At 45.6% G+C, this 27,209-nt stretch overlaps 2 protein-coding genes across 3 annotated transcripts in view; both read right to left on the reverse strand.

The window, feature by feature from the left end:
- The window catches only part of LOC137418360 (centromere protein O), a 65,954-nt gene that overhangs the window by 680 nt on the left and 38,065 nt on the right, over positions 1-27,209 (reverse strand). For both annotated transcript variants that reach the window (XM_068104418.2, XM_068104417.2), the window contains exon 5: positions 20,652-20,820. In XM_068104418.2, the coding sequence (XP_067960519.2) occupies positions 20,652-20,820 (169 nt within the window). The remainder of the gene's footprint in view (positions 1-20,651; positions 20,821-27,209) is intronic.
- On the reverse strand, positions 279-4,245 carry LOC137418358 (uncharacterized). Its single transcript, XM_068104414.2, has 2 exons — positions 2,726-4,245; positions 279-2,605 (listed from the first exon to the last, which is right to left on the reverse strand). The coding sequence occupies exons 1-2, from the start codon at positions 3,203-3,205 to the stop codon at positions 2,396-2,398; spliced, it is 690 nt and encodes a 229-aa protein (XP_067960515.2). The 5' UTR covers positions 3,206-4,245; the 3' UTR covers positions 279-2,395.

A 27,209-nucleotide genomic window follows, 5' to 3' on the forward strand; every position in this document is an offset into this window, starting at 1 on the left:
AACAACAAGGAAGAGGGTTGTTTTTGTTATTTTTTTTTTTTTCCAAGGGCCTTAAGGATTGGGGAGGGAGGTGAAGGGGGAGCACGTGCCCATAGCAGACATACTCACATTTGTATTACACTAGCAGGAGTACCAGGCCAGGAGGGAGGGGGGGGGAGGATGCAGGAGAGGGAGGGTGAGGAAGGGAGTGGGGAGAAGGGATGCGAGAGGTGAGGGGAGAGGGAGGGGAAAGATGTAATACATATACATCTTTTGAGGTGGGGGGGGGGGGGGTGGCTTTGACAGGCCCCTCAGTTTTGGGGGAGGGGGGATACAACAACAACAGGCATTTTAATGCCATTTTCCCTGCTGGAGCAGGGGTTAGCCTTGAGGACCCCATGACAATCTTCTCCATTTTGCCCTATTTTCTGCATCTCCCCTTGTTAACCCCCTTGCCCGCATTTCTTCTTCCACCACCTTTAGCAAAGTCTTTCTCGGTCTTCCCTGTCCTCTACTTCCTTCTACATTCATTTCCATCACTCTTCTCAACCAGTCACTTTCATCCTTCCTCAACACATGACCAAAACATCTCAACCTGTTCCTCTTCACAGCATCCATCACAGGCTCCATTCCCATCATCTTTCGCAATTAATCATTTGTCTTCCTCTCTCTCAACGATACTCCGCACATCCACCGAACCATTCGCATTTCCACCCTTTCCAGCCTTCGTTGCTGCTCTACGTTCATAACCCATGTCTCGCTCCCATAAATCATAACACTTCTCACACATGCAGCATACACCTTTCCCTTCAGCTTCAACGACACTCCCCTCCTCGTCAGCACGCCACTCAGTTCCCGAAACTTCTTCCATGCACATCTCACTCGAGCAACCGTTGCAGTCTGATCCACCTTCTCCATTCAGCATGTCTCCGAGGTATCAAAATGTTTTCACACCTTCCAGCTTCACACCGTCTCCAAGATCCAACTCAACATTTCCTCCACCTGCAGCTCCCTCTGTGCACACGTTACACTTGAATGTAGCTGCCACACTGGTTAATGACCCTCTCAGACCACTACATTTTTGATGAATTCACTCAGCGCACATTGTACATTGAATGGAGTTCACTCCGACACCCTTCCTGCACACAGCACACGGCCACTTCCCGACGAGTGGATGAGAAGGAGAAAAAATTTACTTACCCGTGCAAAGACTGCTTTAACCTCAGTAGTCCAGTTGGTAGAGGGGGTTAGCGTGCACCCCTGGAAATCAATTTCTAATGGGCGTTTTTATATTGGGAAAAATGCGTAGAAAACGATTTGCTATGTTAAAAAGTTGTCCGGATGTCCCACGTGCCATTTTTATGCAAATTAGCCGCCATTACGGATAAATCTGTTATTCACCATATCTCCGCCAATATTACAGATAACTGAAAAAACAAGGTGTCTAGACCCATATTTTGAGGGTCAAAGATCATTTTAAGACCAGTCTAGAAGTGACCACATGTGTTCTTGGCATGTAAAATATGCAAATTAGTGCCACCATTACCGAAAAATCTATTTTTTACCATATCGCCACCAATATTACAGATAACTGAACAAATAAGGTGTCTAGACCTATGTTTTGAGGGTCAAAGATCATTATTAGACCAGTCTTGAAATGACCACGTGTCCTTGGCATGTTAACATGGAAATTAAGAGTGCCAGAATTATCGAAAATTTGAATTGACGCTCTATCTCGACCGAAATTTCAGTGTTCTCCACTATCACATGCTTCACTCATCATCGCTTTCATCAAAACTGTCAGTCAAATTCGTCCTCTTCTCTCTCTCCTCATCATCCTCTTCCTCTTCATGATCAATAGTGTGCAAGAGATCAACCAGTGACGTTGGTAGCACTGGGCCACATGACCACAATGGTTCCAACACTCCTTTGTCAGTCCTCATCCATCCCTGCACCTGATCGTAGGGTTCAGGCTTTTCCAAAATGGGTACGTCAGGTCGTTTGTACAAGGAGACACGGTGATTCACACGCTGGACATGCGGCTTCAAAGCGGACTGGCAGGGAGGAAGGCGAGCCAGGTCGACCTTAGACTTGGAAGTGAGTTTCTCGTTCTCGCCTACCATCTTGCGGAGCAGCTTAGCTCGAACAACATCCACTGAAGAATCACGACTTTGGCCGAACATCAGGCAGGTGAATTGTTCCAACTGCTTCAGTACCAGAGGGTTTACGATCCAGTTATTCCCGAGTTGCCGGAACGCCTTATGAAACCTGGGGTTCTTCTCTAGCTTTTTCAGGGGCCCCACCTTCCCTTTCCCTTTGAAGGCACTGGTGCAGTCCTCTCCGCTGAACACATAGTACCCAAGAAGCGTGGCACATTAGTCTTCTCCCAGAGATTCCGCGAGCTCGGAGAGGTTGACTAGTTGTCGATGTTTCCCTGATCCCGTATCCAGGTACAGTCAGCTTGATGGCATGAGCGAGGTAGAGAAGAATCACGAAGATATGTGTCAGGGGTTCTGACCACAGCGTTCTTGTAACCAAGAGCAGCAGCGTGGTGGAGGTACAATACTACTCTCGTATCAGTCTCTTCCTGGTTGCTGTAGATAGTGGGAAGCTCACGAACCTCGACCTGAAAGACAAAGGGGCATTGAACTTGAAATTAGAGGTAGCAAATTGAAAGAGTGAAATCGGCCCGATGTATAATTGATACACTGTAATCATATTAATAAAAATCTGGGGTTCAACTTACCTCACCATTCATCGAAACAAACTGATGAGCTCTCCCCTCCACGATCAGCACTGCCATCTCAGTTCTCTCCAGCCTTGAAGCTGCCTGTTGACCACTCCATACCCGCAGCAGAAGCTGGCAGAGCTGCTTCTTATTGTCATAATTTGCAAGGAACATCTTCAAGTCGTATGGCTTCCTGGTCGCTGGTCCAGCCAGAATGATCTTCTCCGAGCTGCCACGCCTCAGTCTCTCCTGGGCTTTGATAGATCCCGGATGATAACTGTCAGTCGAGAACAAGAAGTGCTTCTTGGCCACCATCTGATCGAGTGTCTGGAGGCATATCTCAGGTTGATGCTTCTGGTTCGATCTCATCTCCCAGAAGATGCAGGTTGCCAGTAAAACGCTGATAACACTGACGGTGATACCCAGTACTTTCCAGGTCATCAGGGAGAGTTGCGGGGATCTGGTCGCACACTGATTGCATACGATAGGGGGACTCATGTGACTGGCGGAGACGTCGGTCCCGGATCTTATGAAGGTGCTGTAGTTTTTTACTTGGAGTTCCTTTGATTTTACTCAGGGTTGTAAAAGGGCCATGATCAGACATGGATAGCACATGAAGCATGCATGTAGGTGGAGAGGGTGTTTTGCAGGAGCTTTGGGGGACTGCAGGATCAGCACTCCCGTCATGTTTACGTTTGGGCATGATGGCTTATGTCCACTTCTACCACAACTGTTACTCTGGAATGAGAAAGAGTAGGCCTAGTCACCAATAATAAGATGACCATAATAATAAACATTTAAAAATAACACTTTGTGAAATTACATGCGTTTCCATCAATAACCCTCAAACACCCTGTGTTTGATGGTGGCACTAATTTGCATATTTTACATGCCAAGGACACATGTGGTCACTTCAAGACTGGTCTTATGATGATCTTTGACCCTCAAAATATGGGTCTAGACACCTTGTTATTTCAGTTATCTGTAATATTGGCGGAGATATGGTGAACAACAGATTTATCCATAATGGCGGCTTAATGTGCATAAAAATGGCACGTGGGACACCCTGACAACTTTTTAACAGAGCAAATCGTTTTCTACACATTTTTCCAATATGAAAATGTCCTTCAGAAATTGATTTCCAGGGGTGCATGCTAACCCCCTCTACCAACCCTACGACAGTGTTGCCCAGGTAAAACAAGCACTACGCCTAGGTCCCCCTACCCGTCGTTGAGGTGATGCGAGTTGACAAAGTGGAAGACGCAAGGCGGCCATCTTGGATTTTGACGTGGCGACCCAATTTTCAATAGCGTTCTTCCTTATGCGTAGATATACACCCACACACCAGATTAGAAGTTAGTAGTTCGTTTATTTTTCAAGATATTTCGCTCACAAGGTTGACATGTATATGGTGGTGGCCATCTTGGATTTGGACGAGGCGACCCAATTTTCAATAGCGTTCTTCCTTATGCCTAGATACACCCACACACCAGATTAGAAGTTGGTACTTCGCTTATTTTTCAAGATATTCCGCTCACAAGGTAATAATAATAATAATGCATTTATTTTATATAGCGCTTTTCAGGAAGCCCAAAGACGCTTTGACAGAGTGCAAAACATAATGCATAGCAAAACATAAAGACAATTGCAAAAAAAAAGAAGAATCAATAGGGAAATATTCAAAGCACAAAGGAGGGAGAAGGAGAGGAGATAGTCAGGGGTTAGATGCTGTGGGTTAAATGTTGAATGCAGTGTTGAACAGGTGGGTCTTGAGTGATGTTTTGAATGTGGTGAGTGAGGAGGAGTCTCTGATGGTGTGAGGTAGCGAGTTCCAGAGGGTGGGAGCAGCGATGGAGAAGGCCCTGTCCCCCCAGGATCTAAATTTGGTCCGGATGGGGGGGGTCAGGAGGTTGGTACCAGCAGAGCGGAGGTTGCGGGTGGGAGTGTGTCTGGAGAGGAGGTCAGCCAGGTAGGATGGGGCCAGGTTATGGAGGGCTTTGTAGGTCAAGAGGAGGATTTTGTACTGGATTCTCTGGGAGATGGGGAGCCAGTGAAGCTTGTAAAGGACGGGGGTGATGTGGTCACGGGTCCGGGAATGGGTGAGTAGACGGGCAGCGGAGTTCTGAATGTATTGGAGTTTATTGGTGATTGTTGAGGGTGAACCATAAAGGAGGCTATTGCAGTAGTCCAGACGGGAAGTGATGAAGGCGTGGATGAGGGTTTCTGCAGCCACGGAGGAGAGGGATGGACGGAGACGGGCGATGTTTTTCAGGTGAAAGACGGCTGTCTTTGTGATCTGTTTAGTGTATTTGTCGAAGGAGAGGGTTTGGTCAAAGATGATGCCAAGATTCCGGATGTGAGGGTAGGTGGATATTGGGAAACCGTCGATGTTGAGGGCAAAGTTATGGGTGGACTTGGTGAGCGTTTTTGGGCCAATGATGATTATTTCAGATTTATCACAGTTAAGTTTGAGGAAGTTGATTTGAAGCCAGGATTTTATTTCAGTGATGCAGTTTGTCAGGATAGAGTGGGTGGCGGTGGAGATGGACTTGGTGGAGATGAAAAGCTGGATGTCATCGGCGAAGCAGTGGAATTGGAGACCATGACGGCGGATTAAGTGACCGAGGGGGGACAGGTAAAGGATGAAGAGGAGGGGGCCAAGAACTGAACCTTGGGGGACACCTTGGGGGAGGGGAGCAGTGGGGGATTTGCAGTTATTGATGGAGATGAACTGACGTCTGTCAGAGAGGTATGATTTAATCCAAGAGAGGGCAGTGCCGGTAATGTTAAAGGTGGTTTCAAGTCGGGTGAGGAGGATGGTGTGATCGATGGTGTCAAAGGCGGCGCTGAGGTCGAGGAGGATGAGAATGTTGAGGTTGCCAGCGTCAGAGGAGAGGAGAAGGTCGTTGGTGATTTTGAGGAGAGCAGTTTCAGTACTGTGGTTGGAGCGGAATCCGGATTGGAATGTTTCATACAGGTTATTGGCAGAGAGGTGATGTTTGAGTTGAGTGGCTACAGCGCGTTCCAAAACCTTTGACAGAAAGGGTAGGTTGGAGATGGGTCTGAAGTTATTTAGGGTGTCAGGGTTTAGTCCAGGTTTTTTCAGAATGGGGGTAACAGCAGCAATTTTGAGGGATGGTGGGACGATGCCTGTAGACAGGGAGGAGTTTATTGTTGCAATGATAAGTGGAGAGAGAGCAGGAAGGGAGGCCTTGACAAAGCTGGAGGGGATGGGGTCAAGAGTGCAGGTGGCAGTTTTCATTCCGATGAGGAGTTCAGAGAGGTCAGTAGGGGAGACTGGGGAGAATTGAGACAGGGGATGGCAGGATAAGGGGGGGCAGGTGGTTTGAGGGGGAGCGGGTGCGGCGGTGGTCAAGCTGTTGTAGATGTTTTCAATTTTGCGTTGGAAGAATGAAAGGAAGGAGATGCAGTTGTCTATTGTGAATGACTGGGTGGTGGTGTTCAGGGGGCTGAGGAGTTTGTTTATTGTAGAGAAGAGTGCTTTTGGGTTTCCGGAGCCAGAGTGGATAATTTGAGAGTAGTAGGCGGAGCGGGCGCGGGAGAGGGCATCTTTATAGTGTTGTATGTGGTCCTTGTAGGCTTGGGAGTGAACTGTGAGACCTGTTTTATTGCGGAGTCTTTCAAGTTGGCGAGCACGAGTTTTCATCAGGCGGAGTTCAGGGGTAAACCAGGGAGCAGAATGGGTGAAAGAAACTGTTTTGGTTTTTATAGGCGCAAGTTGGTCAAGGCAGGAGGAGAGAGTGTGGTTGTAGTAGTCAGTGAGGTCAGAAGGGGTGTGGAGGTCAACGAAGGGAGAAGTGGACATTTTTTCAGAGAGGGTCGATGAGAATGAGGCAGGTGAAAGAGCGTTTAGCTTACGGAAGTTGATAGTGCGATAATGCCTTGGTGCTGGGGTGGGGATGTTGATGGTCAGAGTGATGGCTAGGTGGTCAGAGAGAGTGAGGTCGGAGCCAGAGAGATGGTGCAAAATTAGTCCAGTAGAGCAGACAAGGTCCAAAATGTGACCACGGTTATGGGTAGGAAAGTTGACATGTTGAGTGAGGTTAAAGCAGGTGAGTAAATCAGTGAAGTCAGTGGTTAGCGTGGAGTCAGTGGAGTCCATGTGGATATTGAAATCACCAAGGAGGAGGATTGAGGGGGAGAGGGAACATAGCTGGGTCAGAAAGTAGGAGAAGTCAGACAGGAATGATGGGTGTGGTTTGGGAGGGCGGTAGACAACAGCCATGACTGACTGTGTGTGACCAGAGAGTTTAAAAGCCAGGTGTTCAAATGATGGAGCAGATGAGATGGAGATGAGGTTGGTCTTGATGTCTTGTCGGTGAATAACGGCAATTCCACCACCTCGGCCCTCCGAGCGTGGTTTATTGATGTAAGAATATCCATTGGGTGTGGTGAGGTTGAGCGTGTAGTAGTCCAGTGGTTGTTGCCAGGTCTCAGTGAGACAGAGAAAGTCCAGTTTATTTTCCAGGATGTAGTCGTTCAGGATGAGGCATTTGTTGTTGAGGGACCGGGTATTGAACAGGGTGAGCTTGATGTTGTTTTGTACGGCGGGTATGAATCCAGGTGATTTGGCCAGGGTTCGCAGACAGGAGGTGCGATTTTGTGCGTTGTTGTGACCAGGTGTGTTGGGACGATGAGTGGGAGTGCGCTGAGCCGACCAGAAGATGGGGATGGAGTGACCTGATTGTAAATAAACAAACTTACGACCGGAGCCACGGTGAATGTACCTGGGTCGACGCAGGAGTCCATTCGATTTGATTGCAGAGATGCATGATGGGGTGGAGCGGGTTTCAAGCAGGAGAAGCCTTGCGGCGGAGTACCGCAGAGCCATGCCAGCAGGATGGGTGAGGAGGCGAAACAATCGACACAACCCACGGGAGTGGGCCCGAGGAAACAGCGAAGGAGCCGAGCAGGTGAAGCCAGGAGCAGAGCCGGGACCATGCAGAGGGCAGACAGGAGCGAAGAGACGAGCACGAGGCCAAGGTTGAGGAGGCAAAGCGGCAAATGCAGCGGCAAACGACCGCCGCCGCTAATCAAGATCACGGCGGAAAACCGCCACCACCGCCGCTGCAAACAATGGGCGGCACAACCCACGAGAGTGAGCCCGAGGAAATAGCGAAGGAGCCGAGCAGGTGAAGCCAGGAGCAGCAGAGCAGAGCCGGGACCGTGCAGAGGAAGACTCAATGGCCAAAAATCCGCCACGACCACCAGGAAAGCAAGATACGGACAATGGTCCAGTCAGAGAAGCGGCGAGCAAGTGACGCCAGCGTCCTCTCACGACCGGACCGGAAACGGATCTCATACATGGCGGTGGCCATCTTGGATTTTGACGTGGCGACCCAATTTCCAATTGCGTTCTTCCTTATGCATAGATACACCCACACACCAGATTAGAAGTTAGTAGTTCGTTTATTTCTCAAGATATTTCGCTCACAAGGTTCAGACATATATATGGTGGCGGCCATCTTGGATTTTGACGTGGTGACCCAATTTTCAATAGCGTTCTTCCTTATGCCTAGATACACCCACACACCAGATTAGAAGTTGGTACTTCGCTTATTTTTCAAGATATTCCGCTCACAAGGTTCAGACGTACATGGCGGTGGCCATCTTGGATTTTGACGTGGCAACCCAATTTTCAATAGGGTACTTCCTTATGCCTAGATACACCCACACACCAGATTAGAAGTTGGTACATCGCTTATTTTTCAAGATATTCCGCTCACAAGATTCAGATGTACATGGCGTCAGACATACATGGTGGCGGCCATCTTGGATTTTGACGTGGGTTGCACCCACACACCAAATTCGAATGCGGTCCTTCGCGCACGTACGCACGCATGGACGAACGGACGGACACACGGACGGAGGGGAAAACCATAGTCCCCCTTTCGCTCCGCGGTGCGACGGGGGACGAAAAAAAAAGGAAATTGTAATACCCTTTGCCACAATCACCAGGTTGCGCTACACGGTACACATTTACATAGAGAATTTACGCCCCTCTCCTGGTCTCCCACACCCCCACATGAGGCCGCGGCCACATAGCCTATGTTACCCCCCAGACAAAGTTGTATTTGCATTTGTCCACCGAGTAAAGTATATGTGTTTATAGCTGGGGTATCCGGCGTTGCTCAAGCGAAAAAGAATCAACATATTTGAAATGAGAGAAAATATAATGTAAAAGCAATTAGATCCAAATCAGAATCCACCACAAATGTCAAATCATAATTTCACCTTTTCGTTGAATATATGCTGCTGAATGTGCCGTTCATCACGTTTCTGACTTGTGTGATGCCGATCAGGAAGAAGAAGAAGCCTTACTACCAACTTCGTACACTTCCGGAATTATTTGATTAATTTGTGTTCAAATGTCTGGTGATTGTTTTGTATTTATTTATGCGAATGTGTACTTGTATATAACTGTCATTAATCAAAAAGGCATAGGCACTATAGAGCGATTTTTAAATAAATAAAAATTGCAAAAAACGAATTTTTTTTTTCAATTTTCTTTGGCCGAAAACACTCCCCAATCAGTCACTGGTGAACCTCTGAAAGTTTGACGAAGATCCGTTCAGCCATCTCTGAAAAAAACGGCTCTCTTATATAGTAGACAAAGAACAATTGTATAGGAAGGAAGCGAGCTTGGTTTCCGAACTTACTTGGAAATAGCACGATTGGATTGGCTTGTTTGTTGGAGTTCCAGTGTGAACATACAACACATGATGCTTGAATATCAGGTTAAAATCCCATTTACTGCATTTCATGCTTGCGTATGCAGCACCTGACTGCTTGTGGCATAATGGGGCATGGAGATCCGACTGATGTACCACCTCCATATCAGGACAGGAATTGCGAATTTAGCCTCAATACCTGCACACAGTGGTCTACTCTTTTTGAAACGGATATTTTGCATTCACAACAGAATGTTAGGAGAAAATGACAGCCGGCATTGCATCATCCTTTTTGACAGGCCATACTCGAGGCAAGGCCATCCCTGCATAGGAGCTGGATGACATTTAAAAATGGGCCAATAATCTTACCCACATTAAGCAGCTCAAAAGCAAGTACACTTTCTGAGCCAAGGTACCTGTCAACACCATATACGATACACTATGATGATACCTTCCTGAACCTTGGACACTAAATTTAAAAAGGGGAAAATTATTTCAAGGGCAGACACTATAATGTCAATGTCTGACTGTCACCACCCTCACCCCCTTGTATCCTACTCCCTCATTCCTCAACCATTTTCTCCCAAACTCCTTCCCCATCTTTTCCAACTCTCCTATGTTCTCATTCTTTCCTCTGTCCTTCCCAACTTCCATTCCTTTTCTCTTTTTCACCAAAACAAAATTCTCTAACAATGGCAGCCTTATCCTATATCCTCGATTCCAACGAAAACAAGAAAGACTCCTCCACCTCTGGGATCGCCTTCCCAGCACGTGGTTGGTCCCACCATTGGCCACCCACTGCCAGAGGGTGCTGCTGCCCTTTTGGCTGTTTCACCCTCAACCAGGGCTTTGCAGCTCACCTTGCCACCATGACTTGCAAACCGCTGGTTAAACAGTTCACAATGGTTCTCATGGAAAGCACATTTTTGTCATTCAGTCCGGTTCATTTCAAAAGCCTCCAAAATGCACCATACTTGTCCTACCTTGAGTTGTAAGGGTCTTTCCCACAATAATCATTTGAGGGAAGCACATATTACATTCAGCAAATCGTAAGAAAACCAATTATTACCAAAAGACTTTTGCTTTGCTTTTAAAATCAATCCTTTTTAATGCAGGTAACACACCTCTCAGTCCCTATAAATTTGTATACGTGTGGCATTCATATGTTGGGCCTGAAGAACAATCATGGCTATTTTCACCTAGACTTTTCACATCAATTCAAAATAAACTTGAACGGTACCCGGTAGAGGGCATACCTCTGCCAGGATGAACAGCTTACATTTTGTATCCCACTGATAAGCAATATCTGGATCCAGACCTTAACCAAAATCTAATCTGTTTGTTCTTGTCACCTACAAACTCGTCCAAATCCATCCATAACTTTGAGATATCATGTTATACAGTCGGATCCCGCTATTCATGGTTCCGCGATTTGCAGGTTCCGCGTATTCGCAGGTTCCGCGTATTTGCAGGTTGATAAAATGTGACCTGTTTCTCCATTCGAGGCCGTGTCCCATGAATTCGTGGTTTTTCGGGGGTGCAAAAAAAAATTCCCGCAAGCCGCTAGTTTGACACATTTATAAAAACCCATCTTTCACCATCCATGCACAAGGCAGCTGAACATACACAAAAAACATATTTTATGAGCATGACCTGCAATCTACATTCGCAGCACTGTGATCTGCGTTTTCATGACTTTCGCGTGATATCCCATCATTCACACAATGAACAGCTTTGCATGATATCCCGCCGCCGTTCACAGGTAAACAATGTTAAGCGGGATATCCCACAGACGGTAAACATTGCTTCGTGGGATATCCTGCCATTCACACTGTGAATAACTTCCCGGGATATCCCACCAGCTGCATAACACATCATCCCCACAAGTTATTGTAATGAATATAAACACACCACAGTATATCTTAGTGCAATTAGCTGTCTCACTTTTCCCCATTGAAACAATGGCATGGCATGCATTCGCGGATTTTCATTGACCATCGCGGGATTTGCCTCGCCATTTGCAGGATTTTCATTGACATTTGCGGGTTTTGCCTCGCCATTTCCGGGACTTTCATCGACATTCACAGGATTTGCCTCACCATTTGCGAATTTTGCCTCGCCATTCGTTCCTCGATATTCGTGGATTTTCGCAATTCGGGAACCAATCCCCCCTTTTTCCACTGAAACAATGCCCCGCCATTCGCGGTTTCGCAATTCGTGGCATTTTTCAGGAACGTATCCCCCGCGAATAGCAGGGTCCGACTGTATATTATTTTAGCCCTATCACACAATGGCAAAGAATCACTTAAAAATTATGGGGTCAGGATCTTCACCAAACTCTAATCATTTCGTCCTTGTCACACACCCAATCTGTACATCAAATTTCGTCCGAATCTGTCCATAATGTTTTGAGGCATCCTTTTCACGGACAAACAGACAGGGGTGAAAACATAACCTCTGCCCACCTTCGATGGCGGAGGTAATTGTATGAACCATAGGAATGCCCTCGAATGCTGGGGAACAATTAATATTTGGTGAATTAAATAAAAATAAAAATCGAGTAAAGTGACAACTTTCCATCTTGATACATATTCCGATGGGTTTTAATTCTAAAGGAGCCCCTCTTGTCTGTCAAAATGAAACTTTATCAATGACAACCTTTTTATGAAGGTTCTACAAGAACGTTTTTGGAATTATAAAGTTGGGACTGGTTTAAGCCAATAGCTTCATCAATCTTGACCATTAATTAAAGAAAAAAAGTAGCAAGTTCATAGAACACCTTACCCGGCGCAGTGTTCGAGTATATAATTCAATTGAAATAAAAATAATGGTTTTAAAGGTTTGTAAAAACAAAAAAACAAACAAAAAAAAATCCAAAAGTTTAGCATCGTTGAAGTAGTCCTAAATACCACCTTTTTCAACAAGTTCAAGTACTGCAAAAAGTGTGAAAAGGTTTTTGGAAGCATCGAGCAGGTGATTTGTGTTCTAGTGTTCAAGTGTATAATAAAATCAAAATAAGTATTGTAAAAGTCGTATGAAGAAAAATTAATTCTGGAAACTTACCACTGTTGACGCAGTGTCTATTACATCACCCTACCTAACACATCACATTAGTTCTTAAAAACAGTAAGTTTCCTGTTTGGAATGATTTTCAATGTTGTCTGACTGCAAGACAGGCAGACACTGTAAAAGATTATCTCACTCTTCTCTGCGCATGTGCAGCCAGGCCAAATTCAGAGCCAAAGTAGAGCTAAACTTGCTTGGTCTTGCTTGCGCATGCACAAGATTGGAGGTCACGTTTCTTTCGAGGCTGTCCGTGCGCTCACACTTTCGAAGTTAAGTAATTTTTTCACAGTTGTGTTTTTGTCGTGGCTGTATCTGTCTTTCGGTGTGTGTACTACTTGTGGTGTGTCTTTGGTAAGATTCTCGGTGTTGATTTTTCGTACCTGGATACAAAATCGTCGGTTAATTCGTGTCACGTATTCTGAGGCCTAGTAGGTTTCCATGTCCAACCTTGGGGCCTTGTTTTTCTCTCAGCGGTTCGTCGATTGCGCTGCAATTACTTTAGTTCCCTGTTTTTTGTCCCAGTCTTTCACCGCATACTTCCTTGTTTAAAATCTCAACTCAGAAAAAAAAAAATTTTTTTCCCCTTCTCTGCTCTAATTCGTTTATTCGTTGTTCTTATTTGTTCGTTCGTTCTTCGACCAAGTTGTTCGTGATCACGTTGTTTAAAATGTTTAAACTTTCCCCTGAAGAACTGTATTCTGTCGTATATTATAACACCTTTTTCTTCTTGCTCTATAAAAGGATGCTTTCGACTTACTCACCAAATCTATTCATTCCAAAAAAAAATTCCATCTCTCACAGTGCCTCTTTCATACATTCCCTAAACTCTCCAGCACTCCACCCCTCCTTCAGCGTCCTCAAACGTATTTTTGACTCGAAGGTCTCAAGAAACTCTTTTTGCAATAAATGTTCGTTTCCCATTAATCGTACACTTTTCAAAATCCAATCTCACCCCTCCCCTCCAAATCTTCCCCATCACCCCTTCCCTCCAAAACTTCCCCATCACCCCTCCCCTCCCCTCCAAAACTTCCCTATCACCCCTCCCCTCCAAATATACCCCCTTGCCCCTCCCCTCCAAATCTTCCCCATCACCCATCTCTTTCAAATATTCCCCCTAGCCCCTCCCCTCCAAATCTTCCCCATCACCCATCCCTTTCAAATCTTCCCCCTTGCCCCTCCCCTCCAAATCTTCCCCATCACCCCCTTTTTTTTTTTCTTTTTTCTCTATACTGAATCAAGGCTCGTGAAAGAGCTGACAACCACGAGGGAAAGACAGCACAGGGGGACCACGAGGGAAAGACAAAGACAGCACATGGGGACCACGAGGGAAAGACAAAGACAGCACATGGGGACCGCGAGGGAAAGACAAGACAGCACATGGGGACCGCGAGGGAAAGACAAAGACAGCACATGGGGACCGCGAGGGAAAGACAAAGATAGCACATGGGGACCGCGAGGGAAAGACAGCACAGGGGGACCACAAGGGAAAGACAAAGACAGCACATGGGGACCGCGAGGGAAAGACAAAGACAGTACAGGGGGACCGCGAGGGAAAGACAAAGACAGCACATGGGGACCACGAGGGAAAGACAAAGACAGCACATGGGGACCGCGAGGGAAAGACAAAGACAGCACATGGGGACCGCGAGGGAAAGACAAAGACAGCACATGGGGACCGCGAGGGAAAGACAAAGACAGCACATAGGGACCGCAAGCGAAAGACAAAGACAGCACACAATGAATTATGATTATTGTTGTTGGTTCGAAGTATTCTGGTGATTGTGGTTGAAGGGAAAGGGTTATTATAGTTAAAAGATTTAAAAGCGCTCCTGGTAATATGTGGCCGGAAATCCGGATCGTGACCAGAAGAGGTGGAGCGAGGAAGAAGAGGCGGTAGGAGATCGTGAAGAGACGTGGTTGTTTTAGCTCCGGACCGAGCGGTCGACGTACAGTGCGAGTGAAACAGCGGTCGACGTACAGTGCGACAGTGCCCTTCCCTCCAAAACTTCCCGATCACCCCTGCCCCCCAAATCTACCCCCTTGCCCCTCCCCTCCAAATCTTCCCCATCACCCATCTATTTCAAATATTCCCCCTTGCCCCTCCCCTCCAAATCTTCCCCATCACCCATCCCTTTCAAATCTTCCCCATTGCCCCTCCCCAAAAAATCTTCCCCATCCCCCCTTCCCTCCAAAACTTCCCCATCACCCCTCCCCTCCAAAACTTCCCCATCACCTCTCCCATCCAAATCTACCCCCTTGCCCCTACCCTCCAAAACTTCCCCATCACCTCTCCCATCCAAATCTACCCCCTTGCCCCTCCCCTCCAAATCTTCCCCATCACCCATCTATTTCAAATATTCCCCCTTGCCCCTCCCCTCCAAATCTTCCCCATCACCCATCCCTTTCAAATCTTCCCCATTGCCCCTCCCCAAAAAATCTTCCCCATCCCCCCTTCCCTCCAAAACTTCCCCATCACCCCTCCCCTCCAAAACTTCCCCATCACCCATCCCTTTCAAATCTCCCCCCTTTCCCCTTCCCTCCTAAACTCCCCCCTTTCCCCTTCCCTCCTAAACTCCCCCCCACACCCCTCCCCTCCGAGACTCTCCCTCGCTCCTCCCCTCCTAGACTCCCCTCTCACCCCTCCTCCTCAAAGCGTCCTCCCCGTATCTTCCCCCTTCCAACTTTCACCTTCATCTCCCCCAACCTTCTGCCTCGCTCTTCCCCCTCCTCAAATAACACCTCACTGTGCCTCACCCAATCACCATCAAACCTTTTGTCTGCCCCATTCTTCCCTTTCTCCAAGCTATTCTGAAATCTCTGACACACCTTCAACAGCTCTCCCTACCTCTTCCACATCTTATCTTACCCTACCTAGAGTCCCTGTATAAAGAGAGTTGCGCCATGCGCTGACCCGAGATTTCTGGTCACGTGATTTTGTGGCGCCATTTTGTGTCTAACTTCACCGTGCGTGAACGTCAGCTTGGTACGGGAATGTTGTTTATTGCCAAACAAAATGACTGGTTGTTCTGCTTTTGGTTGTTCAAACCAATCTGGGAAATATAAGATGTATAGATTTCCAAGTGATAAAGTCAGAAGACAAATTTGGGAAGCGAAAGTCAGACGAAAGAGCTGGAAAGCGATCGACTCCTCGAGACTCTGCCAGGTAGGCCCACGCCGCTTGATGATCGATGTTCAAAAGCAATTCTATCTGCTCGGTTTTTTTTGGTTGTCTGTCCGTTGAAAACCCTTTTAAAGGGAAGTGATTTGTGTTTGTTTATCATCTTTAAGGAGCTGACCAAAAATGCATTTCCGTGGGAAGAACCCTGCTCAATTTTTTTCGGGTAGTCCTAGCGGACCGCATATTGTCATTGATTGATGAAATGTCCCGGTACAGTGACATTGCCTGGTCTGCGGTTGGGTAGTCTGCGGGCAATGTCACTGTACTTTTTCAGAGGGAATTAATTTTGATTTTATTGGGGTGGGAAACCCATGGTCCGTTTTGTTTTCAGTTGTCTGTCCGTCCATTCGGAAGGAATGAGTCATTCGGACGGACGGAATTCGGAAGGAATGAACGGAGCAGTGATGAGTCACTTGTGAGGAGTGAACGGAGTAATGATGGTGTCTCACTTGTGAGGAGTGAACAGAGTAGTGATGAGTCTCACTTGTGAGGAGTGAACGGAGTAGTGATGAGTCTCACTTGTGAGGAGTGAACAGAGTAGTGATGAGTTTCACTTGTGAGGAGTGAACGGAGTAGTGATGAGTCTCACTTGTGAGGAGTGAACGTAGTGATGAGTCTCACTTGTGAGGAGTGAACGGAGTAGTGATGAGTCTCACTTGTGAGGAGTGAACGTAGTGGGATGAAGTGTTGGTCTGGTCAGAGTGTTGTATTACGGGCAGAGTTTTCTTACGGTCTGAATGTATGAATCATGTTCTGTACTGAATGTATGAACCAAGTTTTGTACTGAATGTTTACTGTGTTGGCCTCATCGTGTTCCTGGTGAAATTAAACAAGTTATGGTGAATACGACGTCGTATCTGTGCTTTTCCATATCTGTTCGACGAGACGAACCGTGCACACTGCAGGTATTTTAAAAAGTTTTTTCTCTGTTTAATTACGGCTTGGCGCAGTCGAAAATTAAGTGCTAATTAAGTCGCCAGCTATGAAACATATTAATCGATCAGGCAATATCCATCAGAGTTCTGGGCAAGGGTGTAGTAATAAATGAACGTTTCAATCTTACGAGATGCCGCTGACGTTTTCCTTATGTCAGAGACAGAAGCTGACTTGCAGCTTGTTAAATCATTACAATGGAAATTGAATATAAATGTCGATAAAACTAAAGTTGTACACTATAGAAATATGGCAATACCACGTACAGAATTTGTTTTAAGTGTGTTAGACTATATGTCGGGTGGAAGTCCTACACCGGAATTGCTCTCGGCACCCTTTAAAAAATATTGGATATGCCCACACTCCTTTCTAAAAGTTATTAAAATTCAGAGAACGACAGCATTGGTTTGTCTTACTTATAATGTTAGCTCTTATATGCAGTGTTGGCTTGTAATATGCATTGCCATACCACTTTTAATATCACCACACAGCTCTTTTTCACAGCAATAGCTGAGTTTTTGACAAAACAAATATCACCTGTATGTAATAATGACTAAATATGTGTAGTAAATTTTTTTTTAGTAGGTTTAGAATATATCACCCCATATCGCGAATGTACATGTATATCTAATCCGACACACTTAGACACAAAATGGCGTCCAAATTTGAGTTGACACAACTCTCTATATACAGGGACTCTAACCCTACCCCTCCCCCCCCCCCCCCCCCCCGTTCTGTATCTGATGCTCCCCCTTCCTCTTAATTAACGGTATGGACCTCAAACATCCGGGGCCTTCGCTCAAACTTGACTAATCTCTCCATACATGTTGCTTCTGACAAACCAGACGTGATCTGCTTAACAGAAACTTTCCTCCTTCATGATGTCTCTGATTCCTTGGTATCTCTCCCAGGTTACTCCCTCCTCCGGTATGATAGACCCGAGCCTCGTCCTTGAGGTGGGCTTGCTGTTTTTATGAAAAAAACTCTCTTCCTCACTCGCCCTGCACTGCCCTCTCTCCACCTCACCCCGAGGAATACCTTTGGCTGCGGCTTCCCCTTCGCTCCCACCTTTTGTTCATGAGTGTTGTACCGTCCACCAAACAGTGATGACTCCATCTACATCTCGCTGTCTGATAATATGGACCAACTTCTATCTACCCATCCCAACTCTCTCTTCCTCATATGTGGTGATTTCAATTGTCATCATGCCAGTTGGCTGTGTGTGGGTACCTCTCTCACCAGCCATGGCTCTTCAGCAAAGGACTTCTGCGACTCACTGGGACTGACACAATCTGTCAATTTCCTGACCCGGATCTCAGTCAACGGAGCATCTTCTCTTCTGGACTTGGTTATGACTAACTTCCCTGAAAATGTCTGCTGCTCTTCTTCTGCTCCAATCGGCTCATCTGATCATGTGCTTGTTAAAGTGGACATCTCTCTGACCATTCTCAGAGAGACTCCTCAGCGTCGACGAGTCTGGCATTTCACTCAGGCCAACTGGCACGGTATTCAAGCAGCCATCAATCATCTGTACTGGTCTCCCATCTCCACCGCCTCTGAGATCAACTCATCCTGGGAATTCTTCCAAAGTCAATTGCTCTCGCTCATGCACAGATTTATCCAATCTCGTCTTCAGTCGTCATACCCTTCCTCCCGTCCATGGCACACGGAATCTTGTAGTGAGGCTGTTGCCCAGAAACAACTTGCTTTCGTCTCCTGGAAAGCAAATCCAACGGAAGGAAATCTCATTTCCTTTCACAAAGCCCGAAACAAGTGTGTGTCCACCCTCAGGAGAGCCAGGAAACAATATCTCTCCGTTCTCAAGACCGAACTCTCTTATCTGTCTCCCTCTTCCAAATCCTGGTGGCGTCTGGTCAAATCTGTTTCTGGTGTTTGTTCCCCTCCATCTCCTCCCTCACTTCAAACGGCTGACTCCGCAGGTGAAAAAGCTGAATGCCTCAACTCTGTGTTTGCCTCTAAATCTTGTGTCCCAAACCCATCCCTCTCTGTACCCACCGTACCCAGCTGCTCCTGGACTCTGTGTCCTTTCCTCCTGACAAGGTGAGAAGGTTTCTGTCAACCCTCGACTCTGATTCTGCAACTGGACCTGACGGCATCAGCCCACAGGTCCTAAAATCCTGTTCTTCCACTCTTTCACTCCCTCTCTCTGTTCTCTTCACCCTCTCTTTTGCTCAAGGTCACCTTCCATCTGCTTGGAAATCAGCCAACATCACCGCTTTGCACAAAAAAGGTGCAAAAACAGATCCTAGCAACGACAAACCAATCAGCCTTCTCCCAATTAATCAGCAAAGTCATGGAATCCATCATTGCTTCAGATATGAAATCTTTCCTCTTCTCCAATGGCTTGATCTCTGATCATCAATTTGGTTTCAGACCTGGTCACTCTACTCTGGATATGCTGCTTCTGCTTTCTCAACAATGGATGGAGGTCCTCAATGCCAAACTGGAAATTAGAGCTGTCTCCCTTGACATATCACATGCCTTCGATACGGTCTGGCACCCCGCTCTGCTCACCAAACTCTCCTCCTTTGGTATCCATGGAAATCTCCACGCATGGCTGGCTGACTTCCTCTCTAGTCGTAGTCAACGTGTGGCCCTGAATGGGTTTCTCTCATCTCCTCTTCCTGTTCAGGCTGGAGTTCCCCAAGGCAGTGTTCTGGGCCCTGTGCTTTTTCTGTTCTTCATCAATGATCTCTCCGACTCTCTTGAAAATCCTCTCTATCTCTTTGCTGATGACTCTACTCTCTGTCGCTCCATTCCTCATCCCTCAGATCGGCAGTCTGCAGCCTCCTCACTCTCTGCAGACCTGGACAAAATCACAGACTGGGCAAACAAGTGGAACATGTCTTTCAATCCTGACAAATCTCACACTCTTACGATGTCTCTCCGAAAAGACCGACTGGACAACCCTCCCATCCACTTTCTGAATAATCCTCTCCAAGAAGTTCTGTCACTCAAGCTTTTGGGTCTCACTATCTGCCATGATCTTTCCTGGGAAAACCACATTTCAAATCTGGCTTTCAAAGCCAGTCCGACTGGGCATCCTCCGTCGTGAGAAGTCCTTCCTTGGCACACCTGAGCTCCTCACCACATACAAGGCTTTCATCCGCAGCTCAATGGAATACTGCTCTCCCCTCTGGGCTGGCGCTCCTGTCTCACACCTGGCTCGTCTTCACGCTGTTGAAACCAAAGCGTTCAGAATCATTGGAATCTTCCGCGATGAAGCTAACTCCAAGGGCCTTTCACTCAATCACCACAGGCAGGTTGGTGGTCTTTCTGTCTTCTACCGACTCCTCTCTGGCCTTGCCCCCCCCCCCCCCCAGCTCTCTCTGGGTTCTGTCCCCCAAATATTCCTACAGGTCGCACAAGATCTGCCTGCAACCCTCTTATGGTTAAACTGCCAAAATCAAGACTCTCTGCTCACCTTCACTCCTTCATTCCTCTTTTCTCCCGCCTCTGGAACAAACTCTCTCACTCTCTTCAATCCCACTCCACCGTCCAGGTCTTTAAAACAGCTGTTCACCACCATCTCTTATCTTCCCCCATCCAAAACCTTGATGTTTTCTACCCCCGCTAATTTCACCCCAAATTCACTTTTTTGAAATACCAACTTCTGTCCTGGAAGTCCTTGGTGTCCTTGTGTTTTATACTTCTCCCACCCCCCCCCCCCCCCCACCCCCCTTGCCACGTCTCCTCCCCCCAAGCCCTCTCCCTCCCACACATCTCCCTGCTCTCAAATGTTATGTTTGTGTGCTTCCCCTTCTCTCCCCATCTTTTCTTCCGCTCCCTCTTTTTATATATTTTGTTTGTCTGGTTGATTTGTTTGTGAAATAAATGTTAGCTCTTTCACGAGCCTCGATTCAGTCTACAAAAAAAGAAAAAAAAACTACAGGTTCATTTTCCCATTTATGTTCCGATTCGTGCTCAAAATACAACATTCAATTTAAATAAAGTTAATCGTCGATCATAAACTGACTTTTGTGAATGGACGAACAGACAAAAGTGAGCTAATTGCTTGACCCCGCTTTTCGTTCCATGCGCGCGGGGTAATTACCTTTTACAGAGACCTCCACTTTACATGGCTGAGTTTGCAGATCTGGAAACTCCAGTCGTATCTCCATAGAGACGTCTTTGTCTTTGGTAGGAAACCGAAAAGAAAATTCTATCAAAGTGTACATGGCGTTGAAAACGATTCCTCTCAACAGCATGTTTTCAAATTCGTTCTGCGAATAGAAAATGTACAGCAAGTGAATAATTGACAGACACACTACAAACATGGCACCGATTCACTTGAAACAAAAGTATGAAAGGTTACGATGAAACATGAAGGTTGTTCTCAGCAAGTCAGACAAATGCACCCTTCCAAACCAAAAACACAGACGGACAAAATGTAAGGAACACAACAATAACTGTTTATTGTTTAAATGGTTTCATCCAAATTTTACTAGTGGCGTTCAGAGAAGGTTGGGTGAGGGCCAGATCAGGTTTTAACAACAACAAAAAAAATCAAAGTTGATGACAGTGGCACATTGTACCACTTTAATTTGATTATTCCATCATAATTGGCAGGCTGGCAGTAGTACAGCGGATAAGCTCTCATATTTTAACAAATTGTGCATTTTTTGAGAAAAGCATGAAATTTCTAGCATAGTTAGTATATACCATAAGGTTTATTTTCAGATGTGGAGGGAAGTCAGATTTGACCTCTGAGGACCGTGAGAGGTCAAATCCAAAATGGCCACCAGTCCACCGGGTCTAATGTTCTAACGCGCTTAATTTTGGAACCAAACAGTGTAGAAAAACATTATAGGTATCATTTCCAAATAAATTGGGGATGCCCATTCATTTGGTGATACTTTTGAGATCGCCAGAACTCAAGGACATGCATTTAGGTCAAGGTCAAATTACGTTAAATATCTATTTTTATGATACTGCAGTTGGAACTGCTATTGGGAAAAGTTCATTTGAACTTTTAAAACTTTATTTTTTTCAGGTACAGGGAGGGATAGGTACAGAACACCCAAAGACCAGAAATGATGAAAAAAAAGCGTTTCCACTGCAAGGAATGATGCAATAACCTCTGAAAAAATAACTGTAGTTAACCAAGTATGTCCACAAAAGCTTACATTAAATCAAGTGCAATGATAAAAATTGGTAATGATCAAAATCTAACAGTCTCCAGAACAGAAGCACAGTGCAGTGCACTTGAGTGCAGCTTTGGCACACTTGCAGCGTCCAGTGCACCCTTTCTTGCAGCCACAGTGGATCGATTTTGGCACGATTTTGATGCTTCAGGGAGAGTGCTCCAAAGAGGCTGCCACCCAGTTGTTTCCTTTATCCAGCCCCAGTCAGATGGGTCTGGCATCTCTGGATCCATGACCAATGCCTGGTTACAACAGTTGGCCTGGTAGCAAGTGTGCTTGATGTGCTGCTTGAGTGCTGCCTGGGTTGGAGGAATGTTCTCTAGAGTTCTACACTTCTGTGTGAAGAGCTGTTTCCTGGCATCATTCACTCTCACTTGCTCTCACTGGTTCGGTCGTACATCAGCACCACAAATCGCTCCAGCAGTAACATTGAGCCTTCACTGACCTCACTTGGCATGCCTAGGAGTTCATTGAAAGCATCATTCACCTCTAAGAAACACTTCCAAGTTTCTCAGGCAGTCTTCTTTCCTCTGCCAGCGAATGCAGATACATCATCACACCCGGTGAAAGCGTGAAAGATTGGGAGAGTCAGACACTGTGTTGGATTCAATGTGGCAACCATTTCGTGAACAGCTATGTACCGAAAGCTTGACCCGACACCAAAGGCAACCCACAGCTCATCAGGAGCATCCCCAATTTAGTTGTAAATGACACCTATAATGTTTTTCTACACTATTTGGTTCCAAAATTAAGCGCGTTTGAACATTAGACTCGGTGGACTTGCGGCCATTTTGGATTTGACCTCTCACGGTCCTCAGAGGTCAAATCTGACTTCCCTCCACATCTGAAAATAAACCTTATGGTATGCACTAACTATGTTAGAAATTTCATGCTTTTCTCATAAAATGCACAATTGTTGTTGTTATCCGCTGTACTACAGGATATATTGGAGGAGAATGACATCCCTCAAGTATGCAAAGGTGCCTTTGAGCTGTCTTGCCTGGTTTTGCATCTCAATACAGCTATACCTGGTTGTTTCGCATGCTTGGCGAGCATCAATTGTGTGCGCAGTCCTTCCAAAGGATGTTACGCTGGAGGACCCACCTGCCAGTACCAGTTATTGGTGGATGTTAAAGATCAGACATCGTCTTCAGTTAAAAAGTATGTTTGTTAACGCCAGTAACATAAACACATACAAATGTGTTTATTAATGCAAATACAAATACAAATACCAGTACATACATACAAATACCAGTAACATACAAATGCCTTCCCCAATATGCAGGGGCACTGCTGCATTACCAGCAATGATGCAAAACAGCAGAGATGTGCTACCTCTGAATGAATCTTACTCAACACGTTTCTTTGAGTTTACAGTCATCAACACTTAGGAATTGGGCCTTACATTTTACTGCAATGCACGATACAATCTACTCGACTTTGGACTGTCGGTTACCTTATGTTTTATCATAATGATAACTACAGCAACAATCAAAACAAGAATAGGCTTTAGCATGGAATGCCTGTCAGCATGGAAGCCAAATAATAACAAGAGCAATCAGAGATTGCATCCCTTGCCAGGACGTTTTCAGTGGTTTTTAAGGTTTTTGCGTTAAAACAAATATGGCTGCCGAACCAGGTGACCAATGACTATTTTTTTCTCCACCAATTTATCCCAAGATGACGCTCAATCAATTTCATCTTGATCGGATGAAGTTTTGTACTTGTCGAATTATGACGTCATGATGGAGGCACATATGACATCATCATTAACATATTTTATTACCCATGGAGAGTTCTTTACAACGATTCATGTCGCAATATTTTTGATGCACCACTTTCGGAGATATAGTGGTGCAAAGATTTTCCAGTATGGTGCCCGTACCACGTGACCTACGATGTCATAATTATCATTAAAATTTATACAGGTGGAGTTGCACCTATGGTGAAATTTCCTGTCAATCAAACCAACGGTTGCAGAGAAAATCATATTTATTTTGTGCAGACAAACACTCAAATGCAATACCCTCTGCTTTGGCGAGCGGGTAACAATAAAAAAACCAAAAAAAAAAAAAACCTTTAGAGGCCATTTTTCCCCGCAAGCGGGGGTTGGCCTTTTTCGGGGACCGTGGTTGTTGTTTTTTGGTCCCCTTTTTGAAGCAATGTTTTACGGCCGGATGCCCTTCCTGCCGCCAACCCTTTTTGTCGCTTTTTTTGTTTGTTTTTTGTTTTTTTGTATACAAGATCGAGGCTCGTGAAAGAGCGAACATTTATCACACAGAAAGACAAACCGACAGATAACTGACAAACCGACACATAAAACAAATAACATCGGGAGCGGTAGACAAGATGGGGAGAGAGGGGGAAGGACACAAACACAACATTTGAGAGCAGGAACCGAGAGACATGGAGACATCGAGAGATCTGTGGGAGGGAGAGGGCTTTGGGGGGGAGGCATGGGAAAGGGGGTGGGAGAGGCATAAAACATATGGACACTGCCAGGACTACCAGGAAAGAAGTTGGAATTACAAACAAGGTGGATCTGGGGTGAATTAGTGGGGGTAGAAAAGATCAAGGTTTTGGATGGGGGAAGATAAGAGATGGTGGTGAACAGCTGTTTTAAAGACCTGGAGGGAGGAGTGGGATTGAAGGGAGTGTGGGAGTTTGTTCCAGAGGCGGGACAAAAGAGGAATGAAGGAGTGAAAAGTGTTTTTTTTTACGACAAACAGGGAATTACCAGTGAACTGATTCTCAAATTAGCCGACCTCGGAAGGATGACAGGCTGAGTCAACCCCCCTGGCGTTAATTCAGCGATCGACCGGGATTCGAACCCAGGATCCTAGGATCCTAAGCCAGCATCCTAGCCACTAGCCCAACACCAGTCAATGATTGAAAATAATAAATAGTTGCGTGTTGAGTCAAAAGCCATTCATCTATGGCATGCTGCCAGCACAGCAATCGCACTGAAATGACCAGATCAAATGCAACCTTGGATGCATGTATATCTGAGATCGATAGTACTTTCAAGTTTAAACGTCTTTAAAACAAAACTATTTTCATGTCAGGTCAGTCTTTTTGGGACTGCCACTGGTAACATGTAACCCAGTGCTGCCTGCCACATGGTTGGGTTGTCGGTGACTAAACCGACACCCCTCACTGGCTTTGCTAGTGGGGAGGGTGACTAACACCCTGCCAGGACCAAAAACAACACCTGGCATAGGGTGGATGAGCTCACATAGGGAGCCAACGGCCATCTAATAAGAAGATGATGTCTCCTAAAAACCACCCATCCGGTTTGGACCGGTTCGAGTCATACCAAAGACTTTAAAACGGTATGTGCTGCTTCCTTGCTTGGAAAGGTAGAGCACAGACAATCCCCATCGTTTGGCATCCATGGGGAGAAGGAAATTCCTCTTGAGGAAATGCCCCGCCGAGTCCGGTTATGACATTGCTGGTACCCAGATTATCCCAGGAAGTGACAGTATAGTGATGGCACTTCCCCCAAGCTCAGTGGCTGTTTTAAGCATTTGTCTCGTCAGTATGTCCGTGTGTGTCCGTGTGTGTGCGTGTTAACTCTGGCTCTATTATGAGCCTTAGCCACTGTATTAAAAAATATATCAGCTGCCACCGAGAGACAAATAGCACATGCTTCAATATCTGCTGATCTCAAATTGATTAGATGCTGGTCTTACAAATGGAATATGTCTTTCACTTCTGGCAACTCTCTCAGTCTCACCCTGTCTCTCCAGAAGGATCTTCAAAAAAACCACCCACCTATCCATTTCCATCATCAGCCACTCTAATAGGTTGAGTGTCTTGAACTTCTTGGCATCAATTGCCATCACCTATACCTCTCAGTGCCAACCATACAGCAAAGCTGGTATCCAAAGCAAGCAGTAGACTAGACTGGGCATCATCTGTTGCTCTAAGTATTTCCTCGACAAATCTCAACTGCTCACATCCTACAAATCCTTTGTCCCAAACTCAGAGTACTACTCTCCCCTATGGCTTGGTGCCCATGCATCACACCTGTCTTTGCGAGATGTTATGGAATCTTGCAACATTATTTACATCTTCCACAATGACATCGTAGCACATGGTCTGTTGCTCTTACATCGAGTATAGATCGGTGGACTGTTTTCTTTTGTTTTTTTTTTAACCACCTCTTCAAGTCTATCACCATCTGCATCCCATCAGCCCTCTGACCCTCAGCAGCTCCTCCAGGACTCAGATTTTTTGAGTAACTCTGCCCTGGTCAAACGCCAAAAATCTAGGCTTTCCACTCACCTCAAATCTTTTATTCCTCTTTTCTCCCGTTTGTGGAACTTTCTTCCTGAGACAGTTCAATAATACTCTTCCCTCCACAGCTTCATGCAAGTTGTGTACAACTATCACATGTCATCCCCCATCCATACTCAATCTTTTCCACCCCCATTAATCCTACCTAAGCCAAACCCACATAATTGAACCTTAATAGATTACATAACCCTCAATTTTTTGTTAATTTCCTTGTTTGATGTCTCCAACTGTTGCAGCACTGTCAGTTCTTTGCCCTTTACCGCATGATCACACTCTTCCATGAGCCTAGATTTTGTATAAAACGAGAGCAATGCGACTGTCAACACAATGGCCAATATGCCAACACATAGTCCCACAATGGGTAGATGCCCTCGCTCACTGTCCTAAAATTAAACAAGTTCAATTTAAATCCCTTCAGCTGTTTTCCATGATCACATTTTCACCAGCAATGACAGGTTTCACATCGATCAGTGAAGCAGTTTCAGAGAAGGGATTTTTTTTTAATTTTGGCTTTAAAGCTAATATGGCTGCCACACCACGTGACATATGACCTTAAAAAATGTACATTCTGCATGTGTCTGTGTCGGGGATCACATTTGTGAAGTTTCATGTTGATCGGATAAGGTTAGTTTTTCTATTCAAGATGGCTGCCAAACCACGTGACCTACGACATCATTTTCAAACTATATGCAACAATGGTGTTAGATGATATCTTACTATAATTCACCAAATGTCTGTTCTTCTGTTCCCAGGTACCGCAAAAACGGCTGAACCGATCGCAACAAAATTTTGGGTGGGTAATCCTGGGACCCCCTGGAGTAAAATAGGCGATATTGTTTTTCCACTTTTTCCCCCCAATTTTTCCAATTTTCCAGTTTTTCCAAGCACGATGGAATAATATTTACCGATATGAACAGTGATGTGGCTTTTATTGAAATTCTACAAATACTGTTTAGATTTTGATGATTTGCATGTGATATGATTTTCTGGATGTTTATATGAATCGTTTAAAATAAAAAAGCCTTCAATTTCTGATATTTTGCCTTTTCATTTGGGCCTCCCAATTTAAGCGCCACCCGTAGGGCGGGTACCGTTTCTAGTTTGTAAAATTTAGCATCGATAGGGTAAGCAGTTTAAGAGATATAATTATTTAACATTTTCCTTCAATC

This window comes from Myxine glutinosa, chromosome 3, assembly GCF_964187855.1.
Source record: "Myxine glutinosa chromosome 3, kmMyxGlut1.1, whole genome shotgun sequence".
NCBI lineage: Eukaryota > Metazoa > Chordata > Myxini > Myxiniformes > Myxinidae > Myxine > Myxine glutinosa.

Excerpts from the sequence above, each read along its gene's own strand:
- LOC137418358 (XM_068104414.2), bottom strand. The coding sequence starts at position 3,205 with ATGAGTCCCCCTATCGTATGCAATCAGTGTGCGACCAGATCCCCGCAA. Across the intron at positions 2,606-2,725 it reads TTGTTTCGATGAATGGTGAG|GTCGAGGTTCGTGAGCTTCC; the intron begins GTAAGTTGAACC and ends TTTGTCTTTCAG.